Source organism: Arachis hypogaea, chromosome 9 (assembly GCF_003086295.3).
Source record: "Arachis hypogaea cultivar Tifrunner chromosome 9, arahy.Tifrunner.gnm2.J5K5, whole genome shotgun sequence".
In the NCBI taxonomy this organism is placed as follows: Eukaryota; Viridiplantae; Streptophyta; class Magnoliopsida; order Fabales; family Fabaceae; genus Arachis; species Arachis hypogaea.
Window position 1 is genome coordinate 27613822 of NC_092044.1, and position 16330 is coordinate 27630151.

A 16330-nucleotide genomic window follows, 5' to 3' on the forward strand; every position below is an offset into this window, starting at 1 on the left:
ATATCAACTTCATATGAAAATTAACTGTATGTAAGTTTTTACTTATAATAATATAATAATACAATAAATATAAATTAATTAATAAAGTATTAAAATTTGAAAATGATAATTATTTTTATAAAAACAAAATAAAAGTACTTGTAATAAAAAAAAATAATTAAATTTTACATAATTATTTAATTATACCGGGTTAACCGGTTCGACCAGTGACCCACCGGTTGAACCAGTAACTCAATGACCCAATAATCTCACCGGTTCGATCACCGGTTCAGTTCTGAGAACTATGCTTTTCTAATCTCAAATCCCACCACCATCCAAACTCTTCTTCACCACCATTACCACCATCACCGTCACCACCACCGCCATCACCACCTCTACTACTCCCGGATCAGTTCCCAACCTTCATCTATTAGCTCAAATTTCACCCCATCATGAAACACCCAGTTCAGGCAACTTAAGTACATGCCATAGTTTGAATACACAAAACCCAGAGACTAGAGTTTGAATTCACAGCCTCAATTGGTGTAACAATGGTGGAGATATCCAAATTTTCATTAAACCCAGAGTGCGCAAAAGAAGAAACTCTGCAATCTCAGATGCAGAAATCTATTCCCGACTGTAAAACCATATGAACAACCAAACCCGACTTCAAGTGTCTCATCCTCAACCTCACAATTCTCTTTTCATTCATTCTAGGTTTTCGGTTCCTATGAAAATCCATCATAATCTATTGCGCTCCACTCCCCTTCAACAGAATCGAATTCTCCTTGCAAATGGAGTCTAATCCGTTACTTCTCCTGCTGATTTCGAGCCATATTCATCGGCGTCAAGACTTGGTAAGATCCTGGTAGCAAACATGGGAGTAAACAGCGAAGCGGCAGAGAGAACCCCAGAGCGGCAGAGAGGGCAGTTTGTGTGGGAACAAAGCCAAGCATCGATGTAATCAATATGGAATGTTTGTGAGCAAAGAGGCAAGGTTTGAACATAATCATCCTCTTCGAATTCAAAGCAGCAAATGGCACCGTCACGGCGTGAAGATGAACGACCAGAAGTGTCATTGAAGTTCTCTGGTGTATAGGGCAGCATAAAAAGAGAACGGGATGGTTTTGATGTTGATGACATTAATGGTGGGGGTGGATGGAGATGAGAGTGGTGGTGAGAAGGGATTTGGGTGAAAATGGCATTGTGGAGTAAAAAGAGAAGTTAGAGTTAGGTTATATTAGAGGGTATTTTGGGAATTTCAAATAATTTTTTAGGATTCGGATAGTTTTGTTAGCGAAATTCCATATTTCATGGGTAGAAATGGTAGTTTTGCTTATTCGTGGGTAGATTTATTAGTGTTCTGAACTTTCATGGGTAGAAATGATAGTTTACTCGTCATTTATATATGTGTTTCTTTTCTTAGAGCACTCTAACACGATTTATATGTATAAGGATTATAAAATTCAAAATGTAAATCATCTTGAAATGTGACTATTTACGTTTAAAACCTAATCCACACAATACTAGAACAATTTATATAATAAGAGTGTTCTGGACAAAGATAGTATTTATGATTGTAAATAAATGAATATACCATGTTACCAGTTAATGAATATATAAATAACGTTAATACTAATTAAAGTCATTAACTCATGAAACTATTAAATCATAGCATTATAAGCATACATTAAAAACAATAAATATTTAAAAACAATTACCTTAAAAAAAAGAATAAAAGAAAAAAGAAAACTCAGCATGAAGACACAGTATTCACTCTATCACCTAAAGCACTACTGACTTAAGTATCAGAGTATTTTGCATGTTGTCTTTCCATCTTGGTTCTGACATCGCTCAAGTTAGGATCTCTGAATCTTATTAGCTCGTGACCTTCACAAAAGGTATGAACATTGGTGCCATCTATGGGAATCCTACATTGTCTGAACCATGGCTAAGAAAACTCACTCGGTAATTAACCCAATCACTCCTTTTAAGGAGCAATTCCATGATGATGCGCTTGAAACAGATGTCATCCTGCTAACCAATGAAGAACATCAAGTCCCCCCAAGGTTTGAAAACCGTGAGTAGAATGTTAAAGCCCATAACGATGGAACTCAGAACGCGGGGGCTTGTCACTTCACTAGGTTAGGGAATAATTACATTTATGTTATGCAAAAAATGCGCCATAGAGTGTAAGAAATGGAACGCTACCAGGCAGCATTGAACATCGCTTGGCAGAACGATCACAATCGAGGTGATCCCGGTCTCAAACTCGCACGACCATGGGCCATGATGATCATAGTCGTGAGAGGAAAAACCCAGAAAGGGCTCCTGATCAGTGACAAGATAACAATCATCAACATTCACAGTCACCTCAAAGACACAGAAGGTTGCCATGACGTGATAATAGACATCACGAGTTTGACAGACGAGGAAGAAATGAGTTCCGATCGGCCCAGTTTAAAAGGAGACGAACTCCACAAAGGAGTCCGAGTCCTAAAAGGCATAAGGATGCTCGGAAACATGTGATTATGGGCCAGACTCCATTTGCTTCCCACGTCCTCCAAGTCCAATGACCTAAGCACTTTGATAAACTAACAGATCTGAAGTTTGAGGGGAAGTCGAATCTGTAGGAGCATATTGATGCTTTTGAGGACAGGATGAACCTTGAAGGTGTGGGAGATGCGATCCGGTGTAAGGCTTTTCCAATGTCGTTATCAGGACTAATGATGATTTGGTTCAACATACTGCCTTTCGGCTCTATATCTTCATTTGCTAACATTAAAACTAAATTTTTAGTACACTTTACCACAAGAAGAACTCAAACCTAGCATCCAATCTCACTACTTGGCGTAGAGCAAAGGGTGGGAGAGAATATTCGAGATTACTTGGACGCTTTATCACAGACTTATTGGAAGTGAAAACATGAACACCTAAAATTGTGTGTCTGTGCCTCATTGTCAGTTTGCTAGAAGGAGATTTCAGGAGGCATTTAACTTCTAAGGATATAAAATCCGTGGAAGAGATTCATCAGATCGCCCTAAAGTATATGCGAGATGAGGATGTTGATAAACTACTATTTTATGGTTTATCTTATGCTCAATTGAGTGGTTTTTATCAACTCTTTACTCACTTATTCATACAATTCGCATGTTTTACATTTTCCTTCTTGATTTTATGCTATGATTGAAAACATGCTTCTTTGATCTTATATTTGCTTATTATTAATCCTCTCTTATTACCATTAGATGCCTTGATATGTGTGTCAAGTGTTTTCAGATATTATAGGACAGGAATGGCTTGGAGGATGAAAAGGAAGCACGTAAAAGTGGAAGGAATACAAGAAGTTGGAGAAGTTGTTAAGCTGTCCAGCCTGACCTCTTCGCACTCAAACAGCTATAACTTTAGCTATAGAGGTCCAAATGATGCGGTTCCAGATGCGTTGGAAAGCTAACGTCTGGGGCTTCGATTTGATATATAATATGCCATAGTTGCTCTGATGCTAGGTGACGCAGACGTGTGATCCACGCGGACGCGTCGCATTTGCGAACTTTAACCCGCGCGGCCGCGTGGGCGACGCCTCCGCGTCACTTGGCCGCGACCTGTACGGACCAGAAAGCGCTGGAAGTGACTTCTGAGCTGTTTCTGACCCAATTTTCGGCTCAGAGAACACAGATTAGAGGCTATAAAGTGGGGGAGTGCATCCATTTATGAGAAGGCTTGGATAATTCACTTTTCACAATTTTAGATGTAGTTTCTAGTGAGAGAGGTTCTCTCCTCTCTCTTAGGATTAGGATTTAGGACTTCTCTTAGTTTTAGGAGTGACTCTCAATCCCAAGTTCAATATTCTTTGTATTTATTTATTTTCAATGTTTCATATTTGAATTGATTTTATTTTATTAATACAATTGAGATATTTCAGACTTATATGTCACTGATGCTTGGTGTTTATCCAAATTATTTTCATTCAGGTAGATTTTATTCCCTTTTGGCTTTGGTTGATTAATTGGTAACTCTTGAGTTATCAAACTCATTGTTGACTGAAAATTGGAATTCTTCAATAATTAATTCGAGATCCAATAACTCTAACTTTTCCCCAAGGAAAGGCTGGAACTTGAGGATTCGAATTAATTCATTCACTTAACTTACCTTCATAGTTAGAGATTAACAAAGTGGGAGAAAAATCCAATTCTCATCATACTTGATAAGGATAACTAGGATAGGACTTCCAGTTCTTCATACCTTGCCAAGAGATTTTATTATTGTTAATTTATTTTACTTGTCATTTAAATATGCTTGTGCCCATTGTCCAAACTCCAAAACCCCAAAACACACTTTTTCATAACCAATAATAAGAACATACTTCCCTGCAATTCCTTGAGAAGATGACCCGAGGTTTAAATACTCGGTTATCAATTTTAAAGGGGTTTGTTACTTGTGACAACCAAAACTTTTGCACGAAGGGTCTTCTGTTAGTTTAGAAGCTATATCTACAACGCGAATATTTTTATAAATTCTTTACTAGCAAAAATCCTAACGTCAAACGTCTCGAGGGTTGTCTCGACAAAAAGGAAAAACCTAGCCCCGTCACCTAATAAGACCAGGAGCTCAAGCAAGTCCTCAACTCCAAAGTCATTTACACCCCGAATAGGCAAGGTCTCAACATATACGCCCCTGGTGGCATTATTATCAGAGGTGTATCAGCAAGTATCACACTGGGATATCCTTCCAAAAGCGACCAAATTCGACTTTAAATAAGTCACGATACTGTGACTATCATAATTCTTATGGTAATAGGATTGAAGATTGTATTGATTTGAAGGATGCGTCGGAGCAGGCGATTCAATATGGAAAGCTCCTTGAGTTTGTTCAACATGTCGACTGCCCAGACAGCATAATGACAATAAAGATTGGGAGACCAGGAATCCCATAAATACTAAGACTATAGAAGTCCAGGATGATACTGCTCAAGCCATTGTGAACGTAGTTGTAGGCAAAAATGGATTTCCAAAGTCTAGGAATGCCATTAAGAAAGACGTTAAAGCTACAAATTCGGAACTTGTAAACGTAACCAACATCCCAACTATGTAGTTCACAGTTGATGATTTCCAATACGCCACATCGGAAGATGATGAGCCACTAGTAATCACACCATGTTGAAAAATGGGATTGTAAAGAGAATCTTGGTTGACACTGGAGCATATTCATATCTGCGTTCCAGAAATGCTTTTGGTGCACTAGGATTAAAAGATCAGCAACTAAAACCACATCTTTCTGGTGTCGTGGGCTTGGGAGATCGCCATATTAAGCCTGATGGAGCTGTTGAGCTCCTATTTACAGTTGGAGAAGGTAACGACGTACGGGTGTTACAAGCTGAGTTTGTCGTCCCAAAGGATACAACGGCTTATAATGTGATCCTTAGAAGGAAGACGATAAACGATCTCTATGCGTTCATCTCAACCAAATTTTTAGTTATGAAATTTCTTACCTTTAAAGGTCGGGTTGCTACTATCTGAGGAGATCGGATAGCTGTCGTAAAGCACAACAAAGCAAGTTTAACTTTAAGGGATAAAGTCAAAGATTCTACCGGCATATTTTTGGTCGACTTGGACTTTCGAGTTCAAGAAAATCTAAGGTCGAAACCTAATGAAAATTTGGAAAAATTTTAAATTGGTGACAATGCAGAAAAGTACACTATAATTAACAAAGATTTGCCTTATTCCCTAAAGTTGGAACTCCAGGACTTCTTAAAAGGTAACAAGGATTTTTTTTTCTTTGAAACCCTCCGTTATGCTCGGAATTGACCCCACATTCATGTCTCACCAACTTGCTAATGATCCTACCTCTAAGCCGGTTACGCAGCAATATTGGAAGATGTTCTCTGACCGAATTGCCGAAGTCAAGAAGCAAGTACAAGGGTTATTGGATGTTGGGTTCATTAGGGAACTAACATATTCGACATGGTTATCTAATGTCGTGATGGCAAAAAAATCTAATGGGAAGTGGCGTATGTATGTGAATTACACAGATTTAAATAAAGTCTACTCAAAAGATTGATTTTCCTTACCCAACATTGATAACATGATTGATTCAGCCTCGAAATATCGGATTCTATATTCTTTAGATGCTTATAGTGGGTATAGCCAAATACCCATGCATAAGCCCGATGAGGATAAAACTGCTTTTTTTATCCTTGAAGGGATTTATTATTATATTGTAATATCTTTTGGTTTGAAAAATGCAAGGGCCACTTACCAAAAATTGATGGCCAAAGTATTTAAGCAACGAATTAGAAAGAATATGAAAGTCTACATTGATGATATGTTGATAAAGACTAAAAGAGACTCTGACTTGAATGCTAATCTAAAGGAGATCTTGAACTACCTCTGACTTCACAAGATGATGTTAAATCCAGCAAAATATGCTTTTGGAGTCTGGAGAGGTAAATTTCTAGGCTTTATGGTAACCCAAAGGGGTATAGAAGCTAATATTGAAAAATGTCAAGTTATACTAGACATGTCAAGTCCTCAAAACTTTAAAAAGGTGCAGAGGCTCACAGGTCAGTTAGTTGCGTTGTAGAACTTTTTGGTAGCTTCAGTTGAAAAAGCGAGGCCGTTTTTAATTTTATGAGAAAAAGTGTGGATTTTGTATGGATAGAGAAGTGTGAGATGACTTTTAAACATTTTAAAAAATTTTTGTCATCACCTCTTATACTAGTAAAACCAGAACTTGAAAAGACCTACTTATATTTGTTTGTAAGTGAAGGAATTGTAGCTTCAGCTTCAATTCTGGAGGACGAATGTAAACGTCAATGACCTGTCTATTTTGTTAATAAGGTCCTTCAAGGTAGGGCTGTCAAATGGGCTAGTCCAGCCCATTTAGGCCCAGACCGTTTAGCCCACGGGTTACACAAACTAGCCCATTTAAATCCACTTTGTTTGCAGGCCAAGATTTTATAGTCCGGACTGTTTATGGCTAGGCCGATGGATTAAATAGACTAGCCCGTTTATTTGTTGTTTTTTTTTTTGAAAAAAAAAATAAAAAAAGTCTAATTTTGAAGAGAAAAATTGTTGTATATTTTTGGACAAAAAAAGTTTGTTTGGCAAAAAAAAAGTTAAAGTTCCAGCAAACAACTAAACACATTTGCAGTAGTTTTTTTTTTACACATTGCACATTTTATTTGACTAACTGTTATGTTCTAATTTTTTCTTTTTAACTCAAAACAGAAATTCATTCGCATCCAATTAGTAATTTCATATTTCTAATTCTAATATTTCTAATTAAAGGAGTATTCCTAATTTTCCTCACACAGTTAACAAAGTATTATAAACCAACATAGAAACATCACAATTCTATCAAAAAGTCACACAAAAGTGAAAAAAAGTGCTTAACAGATTACATGGCATGCAAATATATCACAAAAATAGCAAATAATGTAATCCCAAAATCTTTTATCTAATCCACCAAATTAGTCAACACCTGCAATGAAAAGAAGAATAAATTATCAAATAAAAGTTAGTGACTTAGTGATAGAAAAAGAATTTCAATAGAATTGAATTAAAAAAGTGCATAGTTTGAAACAATTAGACAATACTAATAAAATATCAGGCATTATATTAATTGAATCTACTTTATCTTTATAATATTCTTTGTCACTCTCATTTTCACACTCAAATTTACCATCTACAATTTAAAATTAGTTAGTAGAAAACTAAACAAATGTAATATGCAAGTCACTCATTATTTATTGCTAATAAAAGTTAACAAAATAAATTTAAAAAGTGAATTATCATCGTCTTCAAATCCACGTATCCAAGTACGAGCACAAATAAGATCGTGCACATTCTTATCTAAAATAGAATTTCTATACTTATTTAGGATATGCACACCTGTAGAAAGGACCGATTTCGAGGCTACTATAATTATTGGAATACTAAGCACATCACAAGCCATGAAAGCTGAATCAGAAAAGCGATGGACTTGAGATCTTGAATATTGCAAGACATCTATTTTAGAATTCATATCAAGAATTAACTCATCCAAATAGATATCTAAAGAAGACTTTCTTTGTGAAGCATTAGTTTGAAATTTTATATTTCTCAACTCCTACAATATTCAAGAAAATAATAAAATAGTTAAAAAAATAACATATTGACAGAAACATATAAAAAAATTATATTAACATAATACACAACAGAAATAAAACTTACATCAGGCACATCAAATAAAAGTGGATCATCTTTTTTAGAAGTTGTAATTCTTATTTGACCACTAGAGACATTAGAAGAGGCATTAGGTGACAAAATTTCTGAATATGCTCCAAACAACAAATACAACTTCTTCTTGATGGTGGTCATTTTCTCAATAGCAGTACATGGATCCACTTTATTTAAATAATATCCCAAAATATAAAATTTCATTCGAGGATCGAGAATAGCTCCTAAAGAGAGAATCATGGAATAATCGCTCCAATACTTATCAAATTTTGCTTTCATTGGTTGCACCATTTTTCTTATGACCTCATCTTCACTAATGGAATATTCTTTCAGCAAGCATTCAATCCTCTAAATTTACATAAAATATAAGTTTGAAGTAAGATAAGATTGACCATACTTCAAGGTAGTAATTTTGTAAAATGGATTCAGGAATTTACAGATTTCTCTTCCTCTTTTCCACTCTTCTTTGGATAGACAATATTTGAAATTGTTATCCTTCAAAGAGAGTCTAACAAAATCACGCTCACATCTCAAAGCACTCTCCAACATTAAAAAAAATAGAATTTCATCTAGTAGGTATATCTAAGTCCACTCTAATGTCAGAAATTTCAAGTGACTTAAGAACATCTCTAAATTAGATAGCTCATGCCTCCGATGCTCTCATATACTTGATATTCTCTTTGATATTATGAAAAGTAGAAATAGAAACTTCAACCCATCTTAAACTATCAAGTCTAAAATATGAGCACAACACCTTACATTAAAATAGTTCCCATTACACAATAACCTATCACTTAAAAGGAGGTTTTGCTTGAATAAAGTTTGCATGCTATCATTAGATGAAGCATTGTATAAGGCTATGAAAAATATTTTTTTCTCTATTCTCCATCAAATAACCACTCAATCACTTTATTTGCTAATTGATGTCCCATATGTGGAGTGGGCATGTGAGAAAATGAGAGTATCTTAGAATTTAATTTTCACCTAAAATCAACATAATGTGCAGTCAAAGTCATACAACCCTTTATTATGCATGAAGTCTAAAGATCAGTAATTAAACATATCCTACTTCAATTTTTTTCTAATTGGCAGTTTAACTTTTCTTTTTTAGCAATATAAAATTTTCAAATATCAGCTACATAAATGTTTTGAGAAAACATCTTAACATCAAGATTCAAGTACTCAAAAACATCCCTAATTCTTCTATAGTCAACAAATGAGAAAGAAAAATCATGTTCTATGATTGCTATTATAATTAATTCAGGAAAAAATCACAGGATCAACTTGCCTAGCCCTTAACCTCTTAGCTTTATCAAGTATCATTTTTCTCAAATTATGAAATTTGGAGAGTTCACGACACACAGGAATATATCATTTCAATGTAGAGGTGCCATGAGTACTATCCTAATCTTTGTATTTTTTTTCACACCTTTTACATTTGCACTTTACTTTGTCGTCTTCCACAATTATTTTTTTAAAACTATCCCAGACACTAGATATAGTTAACCTTTTTCTCTTTTTAGAATTTGACCCACTAATAGCAGCAATAGAAGTAGGTAGAATACTTACAAAAGGCGTCACTTAGTTACTTCCGATGAGATTTTGTCGTCAACAAGATCATCAAAGTCATCATCAGAGTCTGAGTCCAAGAAAATGTGTTCTACCTCAGCATTTTGATTAACAAGATCTCTTGCACAGTCATCCATAATTCCAAAATAAATCACTAACCAAAAATAAAAACACATAATTAGATTACTCTTTACCATTTATAAAAAATATTATTACAAAATAACCCAGAACAAAATAGAATAGATAAATAATAGATGTTAGTGTCATACTGTTCATCTAAACATTGAGAACCTAAGATTTATGAGAAAAGAAATAACATGTATATTTTATTGTTAAGACAAGAAAGTAATCTTACAATAATTGGCTGAAGACTGATGAGTGATGACCGAAGACTACGAAAACTGAAAAAGAGTAGAAGCTAAACCAAGAACGAATGAAGTAAAAAAGACTAAGGGACTAACAGTGATGAGAGCCACGCAAGGCTCTAATGGTGGGGACACTCATCGATGATACCGACGAAGAAGTTACCATCACCGGAAGAGGGGTAGACACACGCATAAATTTGTGCGGCTGCGGCGTTGTGCAGAAGAATTAGGGATTTAAGGCTACTCCAGTCTCCGGAGAGCTTTTTTTTTTCCTTTTTAAGTTCAAATTTTTAGTGAGTGGCTGAGAAAGAGAGAGTTTTCAGTTTTATACTTTTGTATTGTATTTGGGTTGGGTTATTTTTTTGGTCGAGTTTTTTTTCAGCTTGCATAGTATTGGTCAATTGGGCTTATGGTCCATGGCTTATTGGCTTAACAATTCTCTAAATCTGTTATTTTTGTACGGGTCGAGTCAGATTTTTTTTATTCTGTCTTTGACCAATCTGCTGCTTGAAAAGAGGCTGCACATGAAAGAGAGGTAGCATCATGATATCATTAATACGATTTTCTTCCAAGGGATTTAGGCCTTCGAAGATAATGGACAATTTACTCTTTCTAATCTAATGGCATAAGTATCAAAGGAAAAATTGATTGACCTATTACTAGGTTATGTTTTTTCATGCAGTGCAAGTTAGGTTGAATTTATCCTTGAGATTGGACGCAAGAAGGAATAGAACTCCGAAGCTTTGGTAGCGAAAGAATATTTTAGTGCGGAGCTTTACCTTTTTGGCCAAAATATGAAATTCCAGTTAAAAACAAACCAAAATTTGTGCAGGTTCCTGTTTAGCCCGAAATTTAAATGGGTCTAAATTAGAGGCAAAAATCTATCCATTTAAACGGGTAAACAGGCCGGGCCGATGGGCTTAGTCCATTTTGACATCTCTACTTCAAGCCCTAAACTAAGATATTTGAAATTAGAGAAGTTGGCTTTTGCTTTGCTCACGTCGGTACATTAGTATTTTTAAAGCTATTTAATTATTATACGAATCGACTAGCTGATTAAAAATGCTTTGCAAAAGCCTGACCTAACAGATCGAATGGTAAGTCAGTCCATATAACTATCTCAATTCGATATACAGTATGAACCGGCCATTATGGCTCCAGCAATGATTGATTTTCTAACTGAAATGACCCATATGATTTCTGAAATATTCGAGATGGAAAATTCATGTAAATGGAGCTTCTAATGTAAAAAATGGAGGAGTTGGTCTCATCTTAACTAAAGAAGATGACATGGTGATTGACGCCTCCATTAAATTCAATTTTTCATTTCCAATAATCAAGTTAAATATGAAACTTTGCTTGCAGGATTAGTGTTAGCCTGGGATGTCCGAATTATGACAATCACTGTACTTAGTGATTCACAGATTATAATATCCTATGTCAATGGCAAATATCAAGCAAAAGATCCGTTTTTACAAAAGTACTTGAAAAAAGTACAACAGGAGGTGCAGTTCTTTGATTCATTTAATATTAAACCTAAAAATGGGAATCGTAGCTTAATACAAGAAGTGCTTTTCAGAACCTTCTGTAGGCAGGTCCGATGTTACGATTTCACATTTCAGAGACGTTACTACTTGAAAGGATCCCATATGCATGTATTTGGAACATGTAATTTTGCCTAATGATGCTAAAGAATCTAGGAATTTGTGATTAAAATAACTAAATATATCATATTAAAGGGTTAATATATAAAAGAGGAGTGTCACAGCCATTACTAAAGTGTTTAAATCCTCAACAAACAAAGTATGTTTTGTAGAAAATTCATGAAGGGTGTTGTGGACATCACTTGGGTGAGAAGTCCCTAGCTCAGAAGGTCATCAGAGATGAGTGCTATTGGCCCACTGATGAGCGGATAATTTGTACGCTTTTTGGCATTGTTTTTAGTATGTTTTTAGTATGATTTAGTTAGTTTTTAGTATATTTTTATTAGTTTTTAGTTAAAATTCACTTTTCTGGACTTTACTATGAGTTTGTGTGTTTTTCTGTGATTTCAGGTATTTTCTGGCTGAAATTGAGGGACCTGAGCAAAAATCTGATTCAGAGACTGAAAAGGACTGCAGATGCTGTTGGATTCTGACCTCCCTGCACTCGAAGCGGATTTTCTGGAGCTACAGAAGCCCAATTGGCGCGCTCTCAACGGCGTTGGAAAGTAGACATCCTGGGCTTTCCAGCAATATATGATAGTCCATACTTTGCCCAAGATTTGATGGCCCAAACCGGCGTTCAAAGTCACCCTCAGAAATCCCAGCGTTAAACGCCGGAACTGGCACCAAAATGGGAGTTAAACGCCCAAACTGGCATAAAAGCTGGCGTTTAACTCCAAGAGGAGTCTCTACACGAAAATGTTTTATTGCTCAGCCCAAGCACACACCAAGTGGGCCCGGAAGTGGATTTTTATGTCATTTACTCATCTTTGTACACCCTAGGCTAATAGTTTTCTATAAGTAGGACATTATACTATTGTATTTTCATCTTGGTTCTTCTGGTTCCCTCTCTGGGGCCGAAACTAATGATCACTTTTGTTCTTATGTATTTTCAACGGTGGAGTTTCTACACACCATAGATTAAGGTGTAGAGCTCTGCTGTACCTCGAGTATTAATGCAATTACTATTGTTCTTCCATTCAATTCCGCTTGTTCTTGTTCTAAGATATCACTTGTTCTTCAACTTGATGAATGTGATGATCCGTGACACTCATCATCATTCTCACCTATGAACGTGTGACTGACAACCACCTCCGTTCTACCTTCGATTGGGTGAATATCTCTTGGATTCCTGATTGCACGATGCATGGTTGATCGCCTGACAACCGAGTGCTCGCCTGACAACCGAGCCAACCATTCCGTGAGATCAGAGTCTTCGTGGTATAGGCTAGAACTGATGGCGGCATTCAAGAGAATCCGGAAGGTCTAACCTTGTCTGTGGTATTCTGAGTAGGATTCAATGATTGAATGACTGTGACGTGCTTCAAACTCCTAGCAGGCGGGGCGTTAGTGACAGACGCAAAAGAATCGCTGGATTCTATTCCGGCCTAACCGAGAACCGACAGATGATTAGCCATGCTGTGACAGAGCATAGGAACATTTTCACTGAGAGGATGGGAGGTAGCCACTGACAACGGTGAAACCCTACATAAGCTTGCCATGGAAAGGAGTAAGAAGGATTGGATGAAGACAGTAGGAAAGCAGAGAGACGGAAGGGAAGGCATCTTCATGCGCTTATCTGAAGTTCCTACCAATGAACTACATAAGTATCTCTATCTTTATCTTTATGTTTTTATGCGTTCATCACCATATCCATTTGAGTTTGCCTGACTAAGATTTACAAGATGACCATAGCTTGCTTCATACTAACAATCTCTGTGGGATCGACCCTTACTCGCGTAAGGTTTATTACTTGGACGACCCAGTACACTTGCTGGTTAGTTGTGCGAAGTTGTGTTTGTGCCATGGTAGTGAGCACCAAGTCTTTGGCGCCATTACTAGGGATTATTAGAGTTTTGAAAAGTATTAATCACAATTTCGTGCACCAAGTTTTTGGCGCCGTTGCCGGGGATTGTTTAGTTTGGACAACTGACGGTTCATCTTGTTGCTTAGATTAGGTGTTTATTTTTTCGAAATTCTTGAAGATGAATTCTAGAGTTTCATGATGATTTGTTGAAGTCTGGCTGGCTGAGAAGCCATGTCTAATCTCATTGGACCGAGGTTTCAACTTATCATCACAAGAGCTTGTTGATTTCTATCAATCTTGGTTTTGGAGCAGTGATCTGCTAAGGCTTGGCTGGCCATTGGCCATGTCTAGTGTTTTGGACCGAAGCTTTCTTTGAAAGCTTGGCTGGCTGTGAAGCCATGTCTAATTCCTGGACCGGAGTCTTAGACTAGCATTGCACTGATTCCTGGAATTCTCATTAAGAATTTTGATATCTTTTTCCATCTAATTTTCGAAAAACACAAAAAAATAAAAAAAATCATAAAATCCAAAAATTTCTTGCTGAGTCTAGTGTCTCATCTTAAGTTTGGTGTCAATTGCATGCATTCATTCATGTGTCTTAAGAATCTTCAAGTAATTCTTGATGATTTTCGTCCTCTAATCTTTAAATTCAATTGACTTGAGTGTTTTGTGTGTCTCATATGCATTCTCATTTTGTTAGTGTCAGTGGTATACAAACTGCTAAGTTTGGTGTCTTGCATGCATTGTTATTTGATTCTTGTTGCATTTTAATTTATCCTTATTATTAAAAATCCAAAAATATTTTTAATTTGTGTCTTCTGAAGTCAATAATACAGAGAATTGAAGATTCAGAACATACAGCAGAGGAATTACACAGAAAAAGCTGGGCGTTCAAAACGCCCAGTGAAGAAGGACAGACTGGCGTTTAAACGCCAGCCAGGGTACCTGGTTGGGCGTTTAACGCCCAAAAGGGTATAGTTTTGGGTGTTAAACGCCAGAATGTGCACCATTCTGGGCGTTTAACGCCAGGATGGCTAAAGGGGGAAGATTTTGTTTTCAAATCAAATTTTTTTTCAAGTTTTCAAAGTTTTTCAAAATCAAATCTTTTTCAAATCATATCTTTTCAATCATATGCTTTCAAAATTGATTTCTTTCTATTTTCAAAGATACTTGCTATCAATTAATGATTTGATTCAACATTTCAAATATGTTGCCTTTTCTGTTGAGGAAGGTTTAATGTTTGAATCATATCTTTTCTTGTTAGCCAAGTTTTTAATTTTCAAAATCAAATCTTTTTAAAATGTTTTTCAAATCATATCTTCTCAATCACATCTTTTTAAAACTAATCATATCTTCTTAACCACATCTTTTTCAAAATAGTTTTCAATCAAATCTTTTTGATTTCTAATTTCAAAATCTTTTTCAAAAATCACTTGATTTCTTTTCCACTTTCATTTTCAAAAATCAATTAGTGTTTTTCAAAAATGTTTTCAAAATTTCTTGCTTAATTTTCGAAAACCACTTCCCTTCTTCTCACATCCTTCTATTTATGGACTAACACTATCCCTTAATGCAAAATTCAAACTCCATCTTCTTTGATAAGTTCGAATTTTTCTACTTCTGTCTTCTACTTTTCTTTTCCTCTGACACCTAAAGGAATCTCTATACTGTGACATAGAGGATTCCACATTTTCTTGTTCTCTTCTCTTTCATATGAGTAGGAGCAAAGACAAAGGCATTCTTGTTGAGGCTGATCCTGAACCTGAAAGGACCTTGAAGAGAAAGCTAAGAGAAGCCAAAGCACAACTCTCTTTAGAGGACCTGACCGAATTCTTCAAAGAGGAAGAACACATGGCAGCCGAAAACAACAATGCCAACAATGCAAGGAAGGTGCTGGGTGACTTTACTGCACCTACTCCCGATTTCTATGGGAGAAGCATCTCTATCCCTGCCATTGGAGCAAACAACTTTGAGCTTAAGCCTCAATTAGTTTCTCTAATGCAACAGAATTGCAAGTTCCATGGACTTCCATTGGAAGATCCTCATCAGTTTTTAGCTAAATTCTTGCAAATCTGTGACACAGTCAAGACTAATGGGGTTGACCCTGAGGTCTACAGACTTATGCTATTCCCTTTTGCTGTAAGAGACAGAGCTAGGACATGGTTGGACTCTCAACCTAAAGAAAGCCTGGACTCTTGGGAAAAGCTAGTCAATGCCTTCTTGGCAAAGTTCTTTCCACCTCAAAAATTGAGTAAGCTTAGAGTGGAAGTCCAAACCTTCAGACAGAAGGAAGGAGAATCCCTCTATGAAGCCTGGGAAAGATACAAACAATTAATCAGAAAGTGTCCCTCTGACATGCTTTCTGAATGGAGCATCATAGGTATTTTCTATGATGGTCTCTCTGAACTATCCAAGATGTCTTTGGATAGCTCTGCAGGAGGATCTCTTCATCTGAAGAAGACGCCTACTGAAGCTCAAGATCTGATTGAAATGGTTGCAAATAACCAATTCATGTACACTTCTGAAAGAAATCCTGTGAACAATGGGACTAGTCAGAAGAAAGGAGTTCTTGAGATTGACACTCTGAATGCCATATTGGCTCAGAACAAAATATTGACTCAACAAGTCAATATAATCTCTCAAAGTCTGTCTGGAATGTAAAATGCACCAAGCAGTACTAAAGAGGCTTCA

The 16330-nt window shown here is 36.2% G+C and overlaps 1 protein-coding gene across 1 annotated transcript; it reads right to left on the bottom strand.

Annotated features, from left to right (window-relative positions):
- Positions 1–780: 780 nt before the first annotated feature.
- LOC112709047 (RING-H2 finger protein ATL65-like) lies at positions 781–1122 on the bottom strand. The gene has a single exon (XM_025760948.1). The coding sequence runs from the start codon at positions 1120–1122 to the stop codon at positions 781–783; it is 342 nt and encodes a 113-aa protein (XP_025616733.1).
- Positions 1123–16330: the final 15208 nt, after the last annotated feature.

Bases quoted from the DNA above. Each gene is read 5' to 3' on its own strand.
- LOC112709047 (XM_025760948.1), bottom strand. From the start codon at position 1,122: ATGTCATCAACATCAAAACCATCCCGTTCTCTTTTTATGCTGCCCTAT.